This window comes from Equus quagga, chromosome 16 (assembly GCF_021613505.1).
Source record: "Equus quagga isolate Etosha38 chromosome 16, UCLA_HA_Equagga_1.0, whole genome shotgun sequence".
NCBI classification, from domain to species: Eukaryota; Metazoa; Chordata; class Mammalia; order Perissodactyla; family Equidae; genus Equus; species Equus quagga.
Window position 1 is genome coordinate 45,021,045 of NC_060282.1, and position 19,876 is coordinate 45,040,920.

Consider the following 19,876-nt stretch of genomic DNA (forward strand, 5'->3'; position numbering starts at 1 on the left):
CATTCCGTGAGGGACGGTGCTGGGCGCGAAGGAGCGGCGACCTCTGCTCATGTCGACTGCAGTTCATTAGAGGGGTAGGATCACTAAATTATGAGTCTCAGTAGAGGTTAACGTGAATTTTTCTGGGAAAAATTTTGTTTCATCTGACACGTAAGAATAATCGAGAACTGGTCAGCAGCTGCCTTCCACCCCACCTCCACCCCACCCCCATTGCCTCATCACTGCTACCTTGGGCTGTGAGCATGTCAACTCCATCATGCAGGGACGAAGGGATGGGCAGCTTCTTCAGGCTTTGAAAGCAGGGTGGCTCTGTGGCTGATGAGTATTTTGGAAGGATCACTCAGGCTGCAGTGTGGAGAGAGATCAGAGGAAATGAAAAGGAGGGACCAATCTGTTTCAGGAGACAGATGGGAATGAAGGTTAGATGAAGATGGTTGGTAGTGGTGCTGGGGTGGGGAGAAAATCGGATGTGTTTGCTTGAAACCCATGAGGTAGAATGGGCAGGATTTGATGATTGGTTAGCTGTCAAGGAAGAAGAGGGTGTCAGTGGACATGCAGGGTGTGGGATATACACGTCCGGTGATCTTACTTGAACAGCCTTCAGAAATGTACTGGTTTTGATCTGCCCAAGGTGTGTGGGTGGGTCGTGGAGGAGTTAACCTTTCTTCATCTTTTGTGTATAAATAACACAAGTTACAACATTTTAAAAAGCTCAAATCAGTTATTCAATCTGGCTCGATAGACAGATCTCCTCTGCAGATTGGAAAGGGTAAATAGAGCACGAAGGCTTAGATAGCCCATGCTGTCTAATATGAAACCAAAAGAGTACACTGGAATACATTACCATAGGGAGCAGGGTGACCATACATCCCAGTTTGAGTGAGACAGTCCCAGGTTACCCCTGTTGTCCACATGTAATTATTGAATGCCCCTTTCACTCTTAAGTGTCCTAGTTTGGGTGGTAAATTATATGGTCATACCACTTAAAGGCCATGTTCAGCCTTAGATGATTTTTTGCCAGCAAAGCTCAGAGACAGGTGGGTATGGCAGAAAGAATCCAAGAAGAGGACCCCAAAGACCTGAATTTTGACTCCAGCTCATTTACCATATCAGGAGTCCTCAGGCAATTCATTTCACTCCTCTCAGCCTCTATTTCTTCTCAGGGAATGAAGTGTTATTTGCTTACCTCATAGTGTTGTTTAGATTTTTCTTTAATATCAGTGTTTTAATTTAAAGTGTTTTGAGAGTTATAATGCAAGGTGTCATTATCTGTTCATATTTCCCACTGTTCTTTATCACAAGATACAGTAAATTGTTCTGACTAAAACAACATTATTTTTCCCCTTTCCTTCCCTTTATTGGGAACCACCTCCTATTGTAGATATGTACCCATCTCTTACCTAGATCGGATATGATTTATACAATCTGAATCTATAAAAATCCATATGTAGATAATATAAACACACAAATTATTATTCTTTCTCTCCCCTTCATGGAGACTTTAAGAAGCAGCCTGGCTTCAGAGTTAGAAGACCAGAGTTCTAGGCCTAGTTTGGCTGTTCATAAGTTTCTCCTGAGCTGTTTATGTTAAGGACAGATGGTCATGAATTCTTCTCTCTGTAATTTTAAAATTTAGCCTTCCTCTTTCTGCCTTGGTTTTCACATGGGTAAAATGGACCTAAAATAATGCACATTCTGCTTAGGAAAACCAGTGGTTCTGAAAAGTAGGTAGTAAAGAATGGAAAATTTCCAGAAGGAGAGGAGAGGAGTTGACAATGCCAAATTGAAGAGAACAGCAGGAAGAAAATGTGGAGTAAGGAATGAATAACATGTAGGTATTATTCCTAGAGGCCATGTAATTTATCATCCAATCGGGGACACTTTTCAGAGGACAAAGGGGTGCTCTTTCCAGGACAGACCAGTCCTGTAAACCAGGCCATCCTAGCACCCTGGTGCCCATGGTCACCATAGTGATTGGGGGGACATGCGGTTTGTTTTGCCTGAGGTGAAACAAGAAGACCTGCGGTGCATGCGTCAGTCTGTACTGGGCCTGGTAGGCAGTGCTCTCTAGCCTCTAGAGCGTGTACTCCTCCTGTCAGCTCAGATGGAGTAGACAGTGCTGTTGTCTTTGTTTTGCAGCTGAGAAAGCTGTGTCTTGGTAGGGTAGGCCATTGTGCAGGGTCTCACAACAGTAAGTGTGAGCTGGTCCTCAGCCCAAGCTGCCTGCCTCTCAGGCCACCTTTTTCATACCTACACGGCAGTGCTGGGAATTTTTTTATTCCTGATTCTTACAAGTGTATCTTGTTCTTCATTGGACTTCCTTCAGATTATTCCTTCTTAGGTCTTGAACTTTACTTGGGATTATAGACTAACTAGTAATTGTTAGTGCTAACAGAATGATGCTGGACTTGGGGCAGACAGCTAAGCAATCTAATATTTTCTGTACTTTCCCTTTTTACAGTGTATTATCTATTTCACCGAGAATGTATAATGCCAGTATTAACATAAGTCAAAGGAAATTTGCCAAATCTGACCATCTTAAACTGTTTTGTTTTTATCCATATTCATTTCCAGTTCCTATCTGTATACATATATATATATGTTTTTTTGGTTTTTTTTTTCTCTAGTGAACGCTGTCAGATTGAAGCTATTTCAAAAGAACCTGCTCTTTATAGCTCTTCTTTGAGACCCGTATCTTGTTCTAGCTTAGGGGATCAAAGCAAGGGACTGGAAATGAGCATAGAACAGATAATAAATAAATGTATTGTTCTAATAGTTTTGAGTTTTGAGCCACCAAAGTGATATTTTCTCCCCAGATTAAAACAGCCTTTATTCATTGTTCCTACGTAGGTGCACAACTGCACCGTTTGTATCAAAGTTGGGCAGTTTTGTGGCACTTAAGTAGAAACACTGAGCAAATCTTTAAACTTTGTATTTCCAAAGCCTACTAAGCCGTGACAGTGTCGGTAAGTGACTCTAAGAGGTTCATCTTCATTGCTCCTTCTGGAATTAGTGGAATCGTCCCCAGTGGAAACTGTGCAGTATGGCCCAAACTGTGGGCCTGAGTGGACTCTGTATGACGTAGTTTTCACGTTACTACACAGGGATCTCACAGCACAGCTCTTGTTAAAGTCCTCACGATTGGACCAGACCCGTCAGTCCCTAGAAGAATTTGGAGCTTTCAGAGCTTGAGCTATGTTATAAGATTTTTGTTTGTTTATTTCATTCATTGAAAAGCCAGCTCTTTGATTCCACAGGTCATCATGGCATAGTGGTCAGAGCACTGGGCCTGGAAAGATCCTGAGCAGGTCACCCCTTGGAGCTTCAGTTTTATCATCTGTAACACAGGGATAGCATTTATATGGTACTCTCTGCGAGGTGGTTGAGAGGGACAAATGAGATGAGTAGAAGTATTTTATAAACAAGTCACCTTACAAATGAGCAATGTGTACTACGTGTAACAGAGAGAGATGAAAAACAGATTAAGAAGCTGTTCTGACAGGCAGGGCAGCAAAGGAACTTGGATAGTAATTGTGAGGTTGGAAAGGAAGGAAGAGAGACCGTGGGAGTAAGGTTGGTGGGGTTTGGCACTGAGTGGTTGCAGGGGCCAAAGAAAGAGGAGTTTCCAATAAGATGACAAAGTATTGCGCCTGAGTGTTGCTTGTGACTGAAATGGACCACATCAGAGAGTCAGGTTTAGGGATACTGACTCGGTGACAGAGGAGCATCTGGTGGATCTACAGAACAGGCAGTTGAGAGTAAGAGACTGCAGCTCAGGAAAGAAATGAGAGCTGGAGAAACAGTTTTTGAGTCATTTTCTTACAGCTGATAGTTGAAACATGAGATCTGACAGAGGAGAGTATAGGAAGGGAAGGATATTTCTTTTCTTTGTGCCAGCTTCCCTCCTTTCCAAAGACTTAGAGGGAAATGAACAAACAGGACAGGAAGAAGTTATAGTATAAGAATCAGAATTTTAGTAACTTAAAGACTGAAGTTAGACAGAATTTCAACAAGGAGAATTTAAAAAGGAGAGATGGAGAAATGGTCAGTAGTGGTGAATCTTCAGAAAGTCTCGGGTTGAAGACAAAGTAATTGGTCACTAATGAAGTGTAAGGGGAAGTCAGCTAATGTTCTCTCTCTGTCACTGCCTGCAGGGGAGGCACAGGGCCACGAGCTTCCTAATTCTAAAGGTTATACCATGCTGGATCTGGAGTAAGGGTTGTGTATAGTCTCGCTTTCTTCCAGCCAGAGCCAAAAGGAGGAGGTGGTGTTAGTTCCTGCTATTTATTCAGGACCTACTGAACATCAGGCACTGTGCTTAGTACTGACATAATCCTGAATAACCCTGCAGTTATTATTTGTGCTTTACAGGTACTATCACTCCAGGTTTAGTTATTTGCTTGTGGTCTTAAAGCCATTAAGTGATGCAGTTGGAAAGAAAACCCAGGTCGGCCTGACCCTGAAGCCGCTCAAAACTGGAAGCCATTTCCTTTACACACCATGGTAACTTGTCTTTGGTGCTCCAACTTCCTGGCCCACCCTCTGTCCACTTTCAGGAGTTAAGTGCCTTTCTAACCTTGTTCCTGCCAAAACAGGTTCTAAGATCTGAAACTGACAGAGTGTGGCATTTTGGAAAGAGTGTTTGGTTTGCAATCCAAAGACCCGGGTGAATCGAACCTTGGCTGTGTAATTTCATATCTGTGTGACTTTAGGCAAGTCATTTACTGCAAAAGTTATTTATTCTTTGGGCCTCAGTTTCCTAAGCTGCAAAATGTATATGAAAGTGGTTTTAAACTGTCAAGTGCAATGCAAATATAAGATGTTGTGAACTTAATATGAATTTAAGTCAATGTGTTGCCTTCTGTAGAGTTCTTTACATTTTGGGAATTTTAATTATAATTATTCTGTTTAATTTATTGAGCATTGATTGTGTGCAAGGGTTTTTCTGGAGAATTATAGGTGCATAAGACCTGAAGAAACTTAAAATAATTCGGGAGAATTTTTTTTTTTTCACTTTTTTAAAATTAATTAATTAATTTATTTTCGGATGTACATCATATTTCAAATTCTGTGTGGATTACATCATGTTCACCACCCAAAAACTAATTATAGACCATCCCCTTACATGTGAGCATAAACACCCCTTTTGGCCCCCCCCCTCCTCCCCCCATGGTAACCACCAATCCAATCTCCAATGCTATGTGTTTGGTTTTTGGTTTTTGAGAAAGATTAGCCCTGAGCTAACTACTGCCAATCCTCCTCCTTTTTGCTGAGGAAGACTGGCCCTGAGCTAACATCCATGGCCATCTTCCTCTACTTTATACGTGGGTCGCCTACCACAGCGTGGCTTTTGCCAAGTGGTGCCATGTCCGCACCCGGGATCTGAACTGGCAAACGCCAGGCTGCTGAGAATCGGAATGTGCAAACTTTAATCGCTGCACCACTGGGCCGGCCCCATATGTGTTTGTTTGTCGTTTTTATCTTCTACTTATGAGTGAGATCATACGGTATTTGACTTTCTACCTCTGACTTATTTCACTCAGCATAATACCCTCGAGGTCCATCCATGTTGTCACAAATGGCCAGATTTTATAATTTCTTATGGCTGAGTAGTATTCCATTATATATATATATACCACATCTTCTTTATCCATTCATCCCTTGATGGGCACCTAGGTTGCTTCCAAGTCTTGGCTATTGTGTATAATGCTGCAGTGAACTTAGGGGTGCAAGTATCTTTATGCCTTTGTGTTTTCAAGTTCTCTGGATAAATACCCAGCAGTTGGATAGCTGGATCATATGGTAGATCTATTCTTAATTTTCTGAGGATATTCCATACCGCTTTCCACAGTGGCTGCACCAGTTTGCACTCCCACCAACAGTGAACAAGGGTTCCCTTCTCTCCACTTCCTCTCCAACACTTGTTTCCTGTCTTGTTAATTATAGCCATTCTGACCAGAGTGAGGTGATACCTCATTGCAGTTTTGATTTGCATTTCCCTCATAGCTAATGATGTTGAGCATCTTTTCGTATACCGTTTGGCCATCTGTATATCTTTTTAAAATTTTGTTTCTTGGAAAAGTGATTTCCAACAGTAAGATCCAGAAAGAATATCTTTTGTCAGTAGGGCAGAAAGACCATTCTCTGCATATCTAAAATAACAAGATGAAGGAAATAATGAAGAGATTGCTGATGTGAAACAAAGTATCGACAATCTTGGACACGTAGCTCTGGCATTCAGAAGCTTTGATTCGTCATTTTGGTTTCCATCCGTAGTATTAGTACATTTAGCAAAGGGGGAGGGTTGTGTTCAGCCTCATATTCTTCATCTGAGACACAGCCTAATTTTGGTCAATGGACTGATTCCCATTTTTCAGATAGGGAAGAAAATATTCTTTATGCCAAAAATGGAATATATTATCACAAATAAGGGAAGACCATAAATTGCCATGAGCTTTGGGAATGGAATTTGCTATGAAATGGTGTTCTTGAGCCTTCGACATTATTGTGGTAATTCAGTCACCAGCATCATTCCTTAGAGGACTGAAAGGGAAGCTGAGTTATTTAAAAAATAATAAAATAAATAACAAATAAATAGAGCAACTACCAGGAAACACTAGCCTGAGTATAAAAAGCACAAATTTGAAAAATGTAAAATTAGATTAAGCCATTGACCATCTTTATCTCTGCCTTTATGGTTATACCTCTGGGTTTTGTACACAATTTGCAATTTCCACCTTTGTAAAGAGCAGAAAGCTTACGAACTTAGAAGCTTGAAAGGATCCGAATTAGAGTGCTCACAAGAGTCCACATTCTGCTCTTCCCAGTGGTGTGATTGCTGAGGAGCTCAGTGCCGCCGGTGAGGCGCCAGTCTTGTAGGTACAGATTAGCCAACGGTAGAATCATCCAAGAGAAATATATTAATAGAAATTGCTTTGTCTGTTTTCTAATGAGCTTTTAAAAAGGAATGTGCACTTTGGAGGGTTTTTTTTGGTTGAATAATTGTGCTAAAGTTCCCTGCACGTTCATGCAATGCAATATCAAGGGCAATAAAAATATGTAGGTTTTTTCCCACCAGCTCATTTGAATTGCTCTTTGTTGTACCTTCTGACAGCTGCAGGATGTTTTTGTCCCAGTGTAGGTGGTAAAGGAACAGGATCGAACAACTTGGGAATGGGACTAGAGGTAAAACTAGCCAGAGCCCTTGAATCCTGGGTCAGAACCCAGCCATGCCAGGCAAGAAGGCTCAGTTCCCAGGAGCTTTGCGATCCAAAACATCTGTTTCTATATTTGGCATAATTCCACTGTTTTATTTGTAAAATTGTTCCCATCTTTGAAAACACTTTAAAAAATAAGAAGTCCCCGTGCTGTCTCCTCTTTCCACTCCCTAACACATGCATTTGTAATTACCTGGTTTAGTCTGTGTGTTTAATCAGCTTAAATTGAGAACGTTGCCTACATCTGATTTCAATCTGATGGAGCCGTTGAATATTGGGCACTTTCCAGTCTTGTGTCTGCCAAAATGCACCTCTGACAGAAAAAGGATAGAACTCACACCAGGGAATTTCCTAAACAAGCCACTTGACTCAGATTAGATGTTTAATTTCCTTAAAACATTGTTTTGAATCTGGGTCTCTGTTCTCTAATTGGGATTTTCTGATGTAATTTAGGAATTTTGCTTATTTGCTGAGTTTGTTCCAGGATCCAGCTGGCATTATTCTACATGCCTAAATCTCGAGGAAGTAAACTTCACTGAGTGCCCAGTGTTGTACGTCACTGCTCTGACGGATGGGCCAGGCCCACCTTTGTTCACTTCTTTGTAGAACATTATACCTGCAATGAGATTGAATTAATTTGGAGAGATAAGGGCTTCTAGTTATGTTAATGAAGCCTCTGATTGGAGGTGCACATCTTTTGAGATATTTTCCTGATTAAATTAAATGGATGTAGAAAAAATTACTTTATTCTGGTACTCACTATTAATGTTAATTACATTTTTATTTATGATATTAACATGTAAACCAAGTTTTTACGTTTCCTCAGCTATATTCATTTAAAACACCTCCCATTGACCAGAGTTTTTGAGATCTTAAGTTGTTAGTTTTTCCCCCTCTTCACTGGGCCATAATTTCTGAATGGTAAAGAAATAAGACTGTAGAGCTGAGCTCTTTCGAAAAGTTTTAAACCAGAGTTCTTGAGTTTACAGCCTTCTAGCACTTGGAAGACTCTAGGAGCCCCTTTATTTATTAGCAAAATTAGGATGACTGCCAAAAATTCCACTGTGTATTTTGCACAGTGGTACAGCCATGCATACCGGGCTGATGGGCCGATGTTCCACTGGGGTATTTTCAGTCTGCTCTTGAGCCATCTTAAGCTGTACACAAGCATGCTGAAAACCAAAAGAATTACAGGGAACATAGTGGGGAGATTGTTAATATCCACATATATCAGGGCTTTAAAAAATGTGTTTTAATTGTGACACACCACACACCGTTAGCTGGTTGGGGTTACCAGATTATGGTTAGAAGTTTGTTTTGCAAGAATATAATCAAAACCAAGGAAGATAAAGAATAAAAAGATTCGCAGTACAAAACCAAAGCTAAGGTCACTTGATAAAGCATTTCACAATGAGGATGGTCTTGCCAAAAGAAAGGTTGAAAGTTAACTTCCTGAGGTTTCACCTCCTCCTGGAAGGACCCAAGGGCACTGTCATCCTTGGGCTCCTCCCCATCCCTCCCTCCTTCCCTTGGATCTACCCTACGCAGGTGCTCTTCTGTCTCTGGTATGTCTGTGCTCTGATTCATGATGCGTTTATCTCAAAGTTTACATCTCAGAGGCAATCTCATTTGGCCTTTTCTCACCAGAGATTGGCAGTGGGCTCACTCGGGTCTGAGTTTTTAGTTTCCTCCACTTCTATGACTACCCAAGGTTGCTGAGGTGCAAATGAGATGCAAAGGAACTCCATCAGCTGGAAAGCATTGTATGCAAATAGCATTACTGTTTACCCAGTTTAGTATTTCTAGTTTTTCAAAGCCAAATTGGGCATAGTGTGAGTCATTTCACAAATATTTATTGAGCAATTACTATATATCAGGCACTGTTCTGGGTGCTTCAAATATATCAGAGAAAAAACAAACCAACGATCCTTCCCTCTAGGGAGGTAAAGGGCATTTTTTTGAGATTGTCCTGGCATTTGGATGTCAGGTACTCTGAATAAATAACTGATTGCAGTGGGAAGAACTAACTCATGGAGAGGTGAAAGTGCCCGGCCTCACTCTCTCCAGTCTGTGGTGGTGCAGGGAGGAGGATCCTCTATCTACTCCATTATATTTCTTTGAACCTAATGTAGGGTTCTTGGAGTTCCTTTGTGATTCCTGTTAGTATCTAGAAGGAAGAAGCTTCTGCCAGGAGTGATACGTTTGTGTCTGACCATGGTGGTATTGGCATTAGAAGAGAAAAAAGTCAGATAGGCAATTGTTAGTATGGATGAAGAGAGAATTTAGATGTGAAAATAGCCAAACCTAAAAACAAGGGATTTTACAGTAAAAATGGAAAGGAGCTTCAGCCAGTTTCTTAGATGTCATGATAGCTGTTGACTGAAAAGTTTGGGCAATCATCACACCAAAACCTGCATCTTCTGTGTGTTTAGTGGGTGCACACAGAAACACATACAACTGGATTTTTCATTCTTACTGTATAGTTCTTAAAAATAAAGAGGCAGTGCTACTTAACATATTTCATCACACTTTTGCCTGGACAATGTATTAATTTGGGATTTTGCATTCTTCTGCCTTATCCTTTAGAGTTGCTGGAATTGTGGTCGTAAAGCGAGTGAAACCTGCAGTGGCTGTAACACAGCCCGATACTGTGGCTCATTTTGCCAGCACAAAGACTGGGAGAAGCACCACCACATCTGTGGACAGACCCTGCAGGCCCAGCAGCAGGGGGACGCACCTGCGGTCAGCTCCTCCGTCACGCCCAACAGCGGGGCCGGGAGCCCGATGGACACACCACCAGCAGCCACCCCGAGGTCGACCACCCCGGGGACCCCTTCTACCATAGAGACAACCCCTCGCTAGACATGAACTCAGAACTGTCGGAGGAAAGACAACACAACCAACACAAAACCAATTCCTCATCCTCAGATGCTCAAAGTTGTTTTTTTGTTTGTTTGTTTATAGATGAACTATCCTATTTCAGTACTTCAGCAAGAGAGAACCTGACTGTATCTTGAGGCGTTAGTAAAACAAAGGGCCAGTAACGGGTCGTAATGACTTATTGTGGATAACAAAGATATCTTTTCCTTAGAGAACTGAAAAGAGAGCAGAGAATATAACATGAAAAGATAGATTTGACCTCCTCCCTGTTATTTTCCAGTAGCTGGGATTTTAAACTAGATGACCTCATTAACCGATGCTTTACCAAACAGCAAACCAAGAGATTGCTAATTGCTGTTGAAAGCAAAAATGCTAATACTAAAAGTCACAATGTTCTTTATATAAAATAATGGGAAAAAAAAGAGGAAAACTCTCAAGGGCATGAGCATTGGCTACAGCGGTAGACATTTTAACAAGAAGATGAATGGCGTCTGTGGGTTGCTAACTGAACTTTGAAGACCCGCTACAAAATGTGCACATGTGTAGCATATTGGAAGGAGACACAGATGTTTGATTTTTTTCCCTGTTTCTGAAAAGAAATAATAATATCCAGGTCAACAGAATGAAAAATGAAAGATGATTTGCAGTGGGATGTATGAATATAGCAGCAAGAAAAAAATGCCATAATACAAAAGGCTCCTTTATATATATATATACATATATATGTATATATATGTATATACACATATATACACACACACACAGAAGTAAGAGACTCAGCCTGCAGTTAATTAGCATTCTGGCAGCTTTGACATCAGCCAGCTGCCCTAAATAACCCTTCAACGTTTCTTCACTTTTGCCAGGTTCCACAGTGTAAGGACATTGGGTCTATTCCAGCTCATTCATTTTATATTGAAAAATAATTTTAAAAAAATGGTGGCTCCAGCTCCAGCCCCTTTCCAAATTTTTTCAACCCCACCCTGTTTGAATTTTTAATTAAAAACTAGTAGTTCTCTTGGTGTTAAAACACTTCTGTCCTGTGAGGTTTCCCAATGGTGTTTTTCTTGTAAATGTGTTGGACAAATGTGAAGATGCATTGTAGTTTAACCATATGCCCACATTTAGTCTCTATTCCTAGTTGGTGAGAAACCTGTATCTTTCCTATGCTGCTTTTATATCTGTATGTGTTAGTGATATATCTCTAGTAGTTCGAAAAAAAGAAAAAAACAACTCTTTTTCGGTTGTCCTCAAGAAAAGAAAAGAAAAAAGGCTATCTTTCGGAGCTGCTATTTCACTCTCTTATAGGATTTTTTTTCCTGAAAACCAGCATGCTTCACGGAATGCTAACATATTGGTGTTTTTGTAAGAGGGATGTACATAAATGTATTTTGCACTGTCACAATGACTCCCTAGGCATGCTATTTTTTCTTTTTTTTCCAGCAAACTCTTTTTAAATATGCTAGAACCATTTCACCAAGTTTAGCTGTAGCATAGAGTAGTAGTGGAATTTTTCTTTCTTCCCTTTTTTTTTTTTTTGGAAAGTCATTATAGGGACTTTTTAAAAAAATAAAATAATATATCCTACTTTTAAAAAAAGACAGTGCATGCGTATTGCTGTAAGGTTAAGTATTTCTAATTTTACAAAAAAAAAAAAAGATAAATCATTAGACTCCAAATGCTGAGGTGTAAACTGACAGCTTTAACACTGCTGAATGCCAGGTTATACAGTATTCTTGCAAAAGGGAAGTCAGCCAAAGACTGATCTGATGGACCAAAATCAGAATTTTGAAAAGCACCAGTACTACTTTCCAAATGATCAGCAGGTTAAACATGTTCAGCAAGGTATAGTGTGAATCCATTAACCCTTCGTTGTCCAGGGTCCAGACCAGAACTACTTGTTAGTTTTGAAAACAGTAGCCCAGGATGTGCTTGTGTGCTTTTGGGGAAAGTCAGCAGTGCTGCAGGCTGTGTAGACAACCAAAGTTTTCAAAGCTGGGAAGACACTTCTCCACATACGTACACACATCAGGCGTTTACTTAAAAATCTAAAATGATCCATTAGCTTTGGGTTTGTTTTTTTTAATGTAGCCATTGGATACAGTTTTAAATGGCTTTTAAGTGTCTGCATGGATGCGATCCTAAATCGGTTTGCTTGAAGTCTCTTAAACCTAATGTTTTTTAGCATTTTTCCCCCTGCCTTTCCTTTTATAAGTTGGTTTTAGTTTTGTTTGAGTGGTGTTATGTTTTTTTAAAACATGGCTTTTTAGTTTAGAAAGTTCTGATGAGCAAGTCAATACAGCTCTCTGCATTTGGAAGTCCGTTTGCCAGCACACCTGCTTACAGTGACGTGAAAGCACATAACCAGGCTCTGAATGGGTTATATTTTATCATGGTGCTCCCAGAATCCTTTGACCTCACTCTGCTTTCTAGTCTGCTTGTGACACTGGACAGTCCTTTCTTACAGAGCTATTATATGTTCTAGGCTACGAAGGGTTAAATAATCCCAAAAATGAGGTATGTCATACCCACACGTCTTTATCTCTAGAAGCTGTGATGTCTGTGAAACAGCACTGTTATTCTTGACACTAGTGTGTAAAATAACAATTAGTACAGTACGTCTCATTACTTTTGATTCAGGGCACCCTGAGTGAAAACAAATACAAAAAAATCCCTAACTCTGAGCTCTCTCTCTGACTCCTCTTCCTCCTCCCCCTCTTCCTCCTCCTCTTCCTCTCCTCCTGTTTTGCTACATTCTCCTCAGTGGCAAAAAGTTTCACTCTACCTCTGACAGCATGTATATTGCACCAGTAGCTAACAAAAACTGGTCTAGTCAAACCAAATGGGCACAAAAGAACCAGGATACCAAAAGTTAAGCTCATACAGCTGCAAACCATATCACTTCTTGGTAACAATGCAGACCTCATAAACCTAAAGAAGAGAAAGAAAAGAAAACTTTTGTTACTTTCCTTTTTTGCTTGTCACTTATATACAGGCTATGTGAGAGTATAATTTGTAGGTATAACACATTTAAAAAAAAGTTATCTTCATTGGATAGAATTGAATGGTGGTCGCTGATAGGAATAGGGCGTCCTCTCTTATCTCTGTCTGACTCTTTTCTCTTTCTCTTTTTTCTGTCATGAGACTGTGTGTGACAGGGCCGCCTGTCTTTTTAATTTTTTTCTTTTTTTTTTTAATGTGTAGGTGCATGTCTTGGGGATTTAAAAATTTCAAGGCTGGTTTACTTATGCAAAGCATGCCTATGTCTGGAATACTTAGGGAAAGAAAGCGACTCCATGTTGTCCGATTTCCTCAAGGGACAGAAAAAAATTGGAGACTGTTGAAATGCAGATTTGAAGTAATTTTTTTAAATATTATTTTGGGTTCTGCGACATTATTGTGAAAAATTAAAGTTGTTGTGCAATACTTAATTCAGACATGTACCACAAGTTAATGGTAGACTAACACTGGGGGGTGGGGTCTAGGCATCATGCTTTTGTCAGCATACTCTTGAGCTTTTAAGTCTACTATGTCTGAACTGTGGTTTCTTGTTTATCCTTTTTTCCTTAGTTGGACTGTAACGTATGGTCTGTCAACCTGTGAATCTTTAAAGTATGATTCAGGTATTGTTGTATTCTTTACTGTGTAATAAAAAAGTTTAAAAAAATCCGTATTCTCTGCCTCCCTTATCCTCAGTGTGTGCCACAGCTGCCCACTCAGTGGCCCTGGCCTGGGAGTCCATCTGAAGTACATCTCTAGAGTTTATTCAGCTGCAGAGCATGCCTCTGTAACAGGAATTGGCTCAGCCATGCTTGGTGAATAGGGAATGATGTCAGAACAATGCAGAAGTCCAGTTAGTTTTGGGGAGATTATCACCCAGGCATAAGGAGCCAAAAGTGTGGGAGGAGAATTCCAGGCTTCCAGAGGAAAAGAGAACTTGGTTTGCTTAGTTTTGCTGCTGCATGGTCAGGGCAGCAGAGGCCCTTCTGGCTGCATTTTGATAGAATTGAGTCCCTACATCCAGGTCAAGCTTTGCAGAGAGGTTCATCCCTACCTTAAGTGGCTCAGCTCCCCACAGCACGCCTGAAAGGCAGATCCACTGGGGCAGAGCCCTGCTTCCATCCGCCTTGTCCACCATCGTTCTCTAACTAAAGTCACCAGCATTTTCACTCTTGTTATTGTACGTTGTTAAGCATCCACTGTGGCAGTCTCCAACTTTGCTGAGAGGTCCAAATTACCCCTCTGACATTTTTTTGATGCTCTAGTTATAAAGTTGGTTAGAGTTTGAAGCCCCAGTGCTTCTCCCTTCGCCCCATGAATGCTGTTATTTTTATGTGTAATTTGAAGAACACACGATTTGGGGTTTTTTGTGGTAATGTATGTACTGGGTTGTAGCAGAAATTCCTCTTCCCTCTGAATGTTACCAACTCCGTGGGCCAAAAGGTAGTTGCAAAGAATAAAGATTACCAAGTACGTGCAAAAGGCTGAGAGAGAGCCTGGTGGTGGATGCTGGTTAGGTGGGAGGGTCCCTTGGGACAGTCCATTCAGCTTCCTCCTTGTGTCAGCTAGGTCCCTGTCCCAAGGCCTGGCTTCTCTAACTTGTCTTCCTGGGAAATGTGGCTTTTCTCACACTTCTTACCCCAGGAACTTAGTAATACACACAAGGAAAAAAATACAAAAAAATGTTTTAATGTATTCCTCCTCCCCTCTACAATTGTGATAGGATTGGATGCTTAATTTGATAATGATTTATTTTTTCAAAAGACAGGCCAGCCTGACTGAAGTTGCCTATCCTTTAACGTGTTCATGTGTCTTTTTGTCTCTTCAAAGTGGAACAGCCCAGAAACTAGCAGACAAGAACAGAAACGGGACCCACTGAAATAGTTCCCTTATAAGTAGTTCTTGAAAACACCTCTGTGATGGTTTTATGCGAGTGGATACATTGGACAAATGGGAAATGCTTTGTAGTTTATATGAAAAATATGAGCAAAATCCAGAGACTTCTAGATAGAGGACACCATATTCTTTTTAAGAAGTGTTAATGATGTATTTAATAATACCCTAAAATAAATGTGTTTGCCGTGAAAGAAGGTGCAACTATTTCTCTGGCATGGGTGGGGAGGGAATGAGCAAAGGGATGCTGTTCCGTATGGGTGTCTAACTCCAAGGTGAATAAATAAAGTTGTGTTTGCTCAAACCTGTCCCTGGTCAGTCTGTTCTCAGTCATCCTGGGGAAACTGAGTCAGGTGAATACAGAAAATCTTTTTCCCATGCCACCTCTCCATATAAGCGGGGATGTAGGACCAAGGTAATTTGGTAATTTTCTCTTGGAATTTTCAGGTTCAGATAACATTTGTTGGAAACACTTCATGATTGTGCATGGGGAGTCAATGAGAACTCCTTAAGAGTAAGACAATACAGTTGTCTGTTTTACTGTAATAAAAACATTTTAAAGGAGAGAAAACTTCTGATGGGTAAAAGAAAGACTATCTGCTTTTAGTTCTTAATGCTAATGTTCTTGTGTTGCAGTTCTGTATTGCACTGTCAAGAAAGAGAGAAATTGCATAGTGGGAATATGAGACAGTGGGGAGAACAGGGCTTCCCGGATGCCATGGCAGTACCCACATAAATCAGTGGCAACCAGAGCCCTTTTCAGTACTAAGGCAGGGCCAAGTACCCAGTTAGCACTCAATAAATATTCATTGTAAACACAACTGTGAATCTGCAGCTAGAATAACGTGGTGCCAGTTTTTTCAGAGGTGAACAAATTGGCTGGAAGAACAGAAAGAACAAGAGAAATGATTTAACCAGCTAGAGGAGCGGTTCAAAAAGGGAAGATTAAACCGTATACAGTTGATCGGATCGTGATAAGAGGCAGCATGACCACTGTTTACAAATATCAAGAGGATGTAAATGCCAAAGAGGTGAGGGAACCAACTGTTCACTTCAGTATGTGACAGGTTGACTATGGTTATTGGCAATAAACAGTTAATTGTCACAGTTCTCTTAATATATTCATGTAGGATGCCACCAGCAAGGACGCCACTAGCAAGGCATTAGAAAATACTTTAGGATTTCAGACATATAACAGCTCAAAGTAGAAACTAGTGTGGTTGAGGCCTCGTGGTCTCTATTCTGACCGCGTAAGGCTCTTTTAGATTCTGGTTTCCATCTCTGCTCGCTCTGCTCACTGCCCTGTTTGCTTTGGGTTTCTTTGCTCTCTTTAGTTCCCCCATCTCCACTCCTACATTTACTGTACACACAATGAAACTTTTTATCAAATTTGGAACTATTTTTCTTCTTTTATCTTACTATCTTCTTCAGACCATCCCTCCCCTTTTTACTTAAAATCCCATGAAGGCTCTTCTGTGAAGCTTATCCTAAACTGAGAGGAAGAGGCCTGCTCACCCTGGTTCTCTCAGAATCCAACTCTAGGCAACATGGTCCCTGGATGCCAGTGAGTCTCACAGCAACTTTCTGCCCCTGAGTTGTTCCAACGGTACCGAGACACTTAAGATCCAGGACACACAGTCTCAGACAGAGCTATTCTGACTCAGAAAAAACTAACATAAGCAGCTGATATTATGATTGAAGATTCCACCCCACTTCCCTCAAGCACGTCAATATAATACACCAAGCCACTTAAGAGGAATTGGTAATGATAACATAGACATTGAGAGTGGGAAAAAAGGTAGGGAATGGTCCACATAAATGTTATGTGGCAGGAGCTGAAAATAGGCAAAATGTAACCATGATAATACTTCGTATACTGGGGTCTGGCAAATTAGCAGCATATACTTTCTTCAATATACAGTCATTTCTCAGTTATTGGGAGATTGTACCATCTCAAGGGAGTTCTCGCTTTCCATGTCCCTCTGCAGTTATCATTATCACTATTTGAATGATGCCTGGCATATCCCACAGCATTGAGTCATGGGCTTTCTGGACTTGGTAAGGAAAGAGGTTTCTCTTTCTTTAAAAACTAACAAAACAAATCAACAACAACAAAATAAACCTCCAACAACAACTGCCACCTCAGGCTTAGGAAAAGCTTGATGTCAATTATGCCTCCCAAATGCTGTTTTACTTAGTTGCTTCAAAGTGACCTGGGCTGTCTACTAAAAATAGATTTCTGACCTCCCCTGTTGACCTACAGAATCAGAATCTCTAGGGAGACGTTTATAAATAAGATACACCTCTGTCTTCCTGGGGCTTATATTGTGATGGGATAGAAAGATAAACAAGTAATTAGATACATATTTAGTCACTGGTCAATGCCAGAAAAAAACATAAAGGAGGATAGGGAAATAAGCAGTGATAGGCTTGAGGGTGGCACTATCTTAATTTGGGTGGCCCAGGACAGCTACTCTAAGGAAGTGACATTTAAGAAGGAATGTGGATGTGGAGTAAGCCGCATGAACATCTTGTGAGAGAGCATACCAGGCAAGCAGAGGGACCAAGCGTGAGGGCCGCAAGATGGGGCCAAACTGGAGGGCTTGCAGAACTGTTAATGGTAGCAGGCATAAGATGATGGTAGGCCTGAGGTCCAGTTAAGCAGGACACAGCTTTCACAGGTCCTCACAGGGCTCTTGAGCCATTTTATTTCCTTCTAAGTAAGATATGCAGCCACATTTAGGGGCTACCACTGATGGTGATAAGGAAGCCATGGTAATCCTTGTGCTTATTGGAGAACTAAACCTATCTGACCACAGGGTTGGGGCAGGCAAGTGGTCATCACGAAGCAGGGAAATAGAGGCAGCAAAGCTCTCCAAATCAGTTCAGTTAATAACTCATTTTGGGGGCAAGCCTGCACTTGCTTCAGGGAATGGTCTCAGGAGGATCAACACAAGAATTAAGGCAAGGAGATGCCATGAAAAAGGGACGTAAACATGCTATGGTCTTAATGTGTCCCCCTAAATTCATATGTTGAAACCTAACCCCTGAGGTGATGGTATTAGGGGGTGGCACCTTTGGGAGATGATTAGGTCATGAGGGTGGAGCCCTCATGAATGGGGTTAGTGTTCTTAGAAAAGAGACTCCACAGAGATTTCTAACTCTTCCACCATGTAAGGATATAAAGAGAAGTCTGTGACTCAGAAGAGGGCCATCATATGACCATGCTGGCACCCTGATCTCATGCTTGCAGCCTCGAGAACCAAGAGCGATGAATTTCTGCTGTTCATAGGCACCCCAGTCTGTGGTATTTTGTTGTAGCAGCCCAAATGGACTAAAACAAAAGGAAAGAACATTCCTGGCAGAGGTGACTTGTTAAGTATAAGCACAGATGACAAAACCAACATGGCAATGCCTGGGAAGAGGCACACCCCTAAATTTTGCTGAAACATAAGAAATAAAGCATTCTTGGGTTTTTTTTTTTTTTCAGAGAGAGGGTGAGTTTCATAACAAGAGCCTTTCTTAGGAGGCTTGACTTTCTTCTGTGTGCAAAAAGTAAATAAATCATTTATTCTTTGCTCACTTGAAAATGTCAATATTGTCTTTGACAAAGAGAAAGATTTTTGTATTCCCAATTAAACTTGTTGCAAACTCTTGTTTTAGATGGTGTATACTGCTATTTAAAACCTATTGTCTGAAGCTTTGATGAAGGATAGAGTCTGCAAAAAACCAACGGCAGCCTCTTACAATTCCGTTTATTACAATTGTGGCTTTTGCTGATGAAGTCACAGACAGTAAAATTAAGGCAACTGCAAATCGCGTATTTTGATGGCAAGTAATATATTCTTTTTGCTCTGTTAGCAAAGACTTTGAAAAATGTTAGCAAGGTACTTGTTTCTACTCTTCTACAATTTAATATGTTCTCCATAAATTAGGCATAAAATAATAACTATCATTGAGTTTTGTGGAATTAAATATAATGAATATTATACAGATACATACATACACATACACATATGGAAGCACACATACATATACACATATATACTTGCAATACTATATACATATATATATTTATTCATGTCAGTTGTGATCTACTACCTACTTTCACGAAATGTTCTTACAATGTGTCGTCTAAGTTAATTTCAGTAACTTGGTCACCTATGGTTCTGATTCAGAAATATGAAGTTGGGCACAAAATATGCTTATGAAAGATCTGAGGTTGATAATCCAAGGTTAGAATTGAAACTGCTAATAAAAGAGCTGCAACTTTGTCAACATCTAGGATATGAGTAACTCAGCATTTCATTGGAACTCTGTTCGTGGAAACCATGTTCACTAGAACTCTCATTCTAGAAGTTGTTAAGAGGCACTCCGTGGGAAAAAAAAACCAAAAAGCACCCAATGATCACACATGGATAATGTTACAATCCATATCATGTAAAGGATCTGAAAAATATAGCATTGAAATAATCAGGTAGTTTTGTGTACTCTGACATTTCCCAAACTTATTTGAACACTTTCACAAGGCACTTATTCATATGAGCTTCTGTAAAATATATTTTCCCCTCTCATCTATCACATTTATCATAAATAAGACCTCAGGGAATTAAATCATATTAGTCTTTCCCCTTGCATTTCATTTATAAACGTCAGCTCCTTATCTTCAACTGCACACACCTGACTGACTAGTCTTCCTCAAATTCAACCTTAAAATTTGATGAATTCAGAAACCTTCATTGGCAGCTCAGTTGTCTTCATAATAAAGGCTGAACGTCATGGTCTGGATTCAAGGCCCTTCATAATTAGTCCTACTCCCTCCTTTCCACCTCTTGACCCCACTACTTTCCTTAACAAACCTCCTTGCCAGCCATACTTCTTTATTTATG

The 19,876-nt window shown here is 40.5% G+C and overlaps 1 protein-coding gene across 4 annotated transcripts in view; it reads left to right on the plus strand.

Moving 5' to 3' along the window:
* The window catches only part of RUNX1T1 (RUNX1 partner transcriptional co-repressor 1), a 145,651-nt gene extending 131,892 nt beyond the window's left edge, over positions 1 to 13,759 (plus strand). For all 4 annotated transcript variants that reach the window (XM_046642593.1, XM_046642592.1, XM_046642594.1 and 1 more), the window contains one exon: positions 9,804 to 13,759. In XM_046642593.1, the coding sequence (XP_046498549.1) occupies positions 9,804 to 10,079 (276 nt within the window). In that variant the 3' untranslated portion in view covers positions 10,080 to 13,759. The remainder of the gene's footprint in view (positions 1 to 9,803) is intronic.
* The last annotated feature ends 6,117 nt before the right edge of the window (positions 13,760 to 19,876 follow it).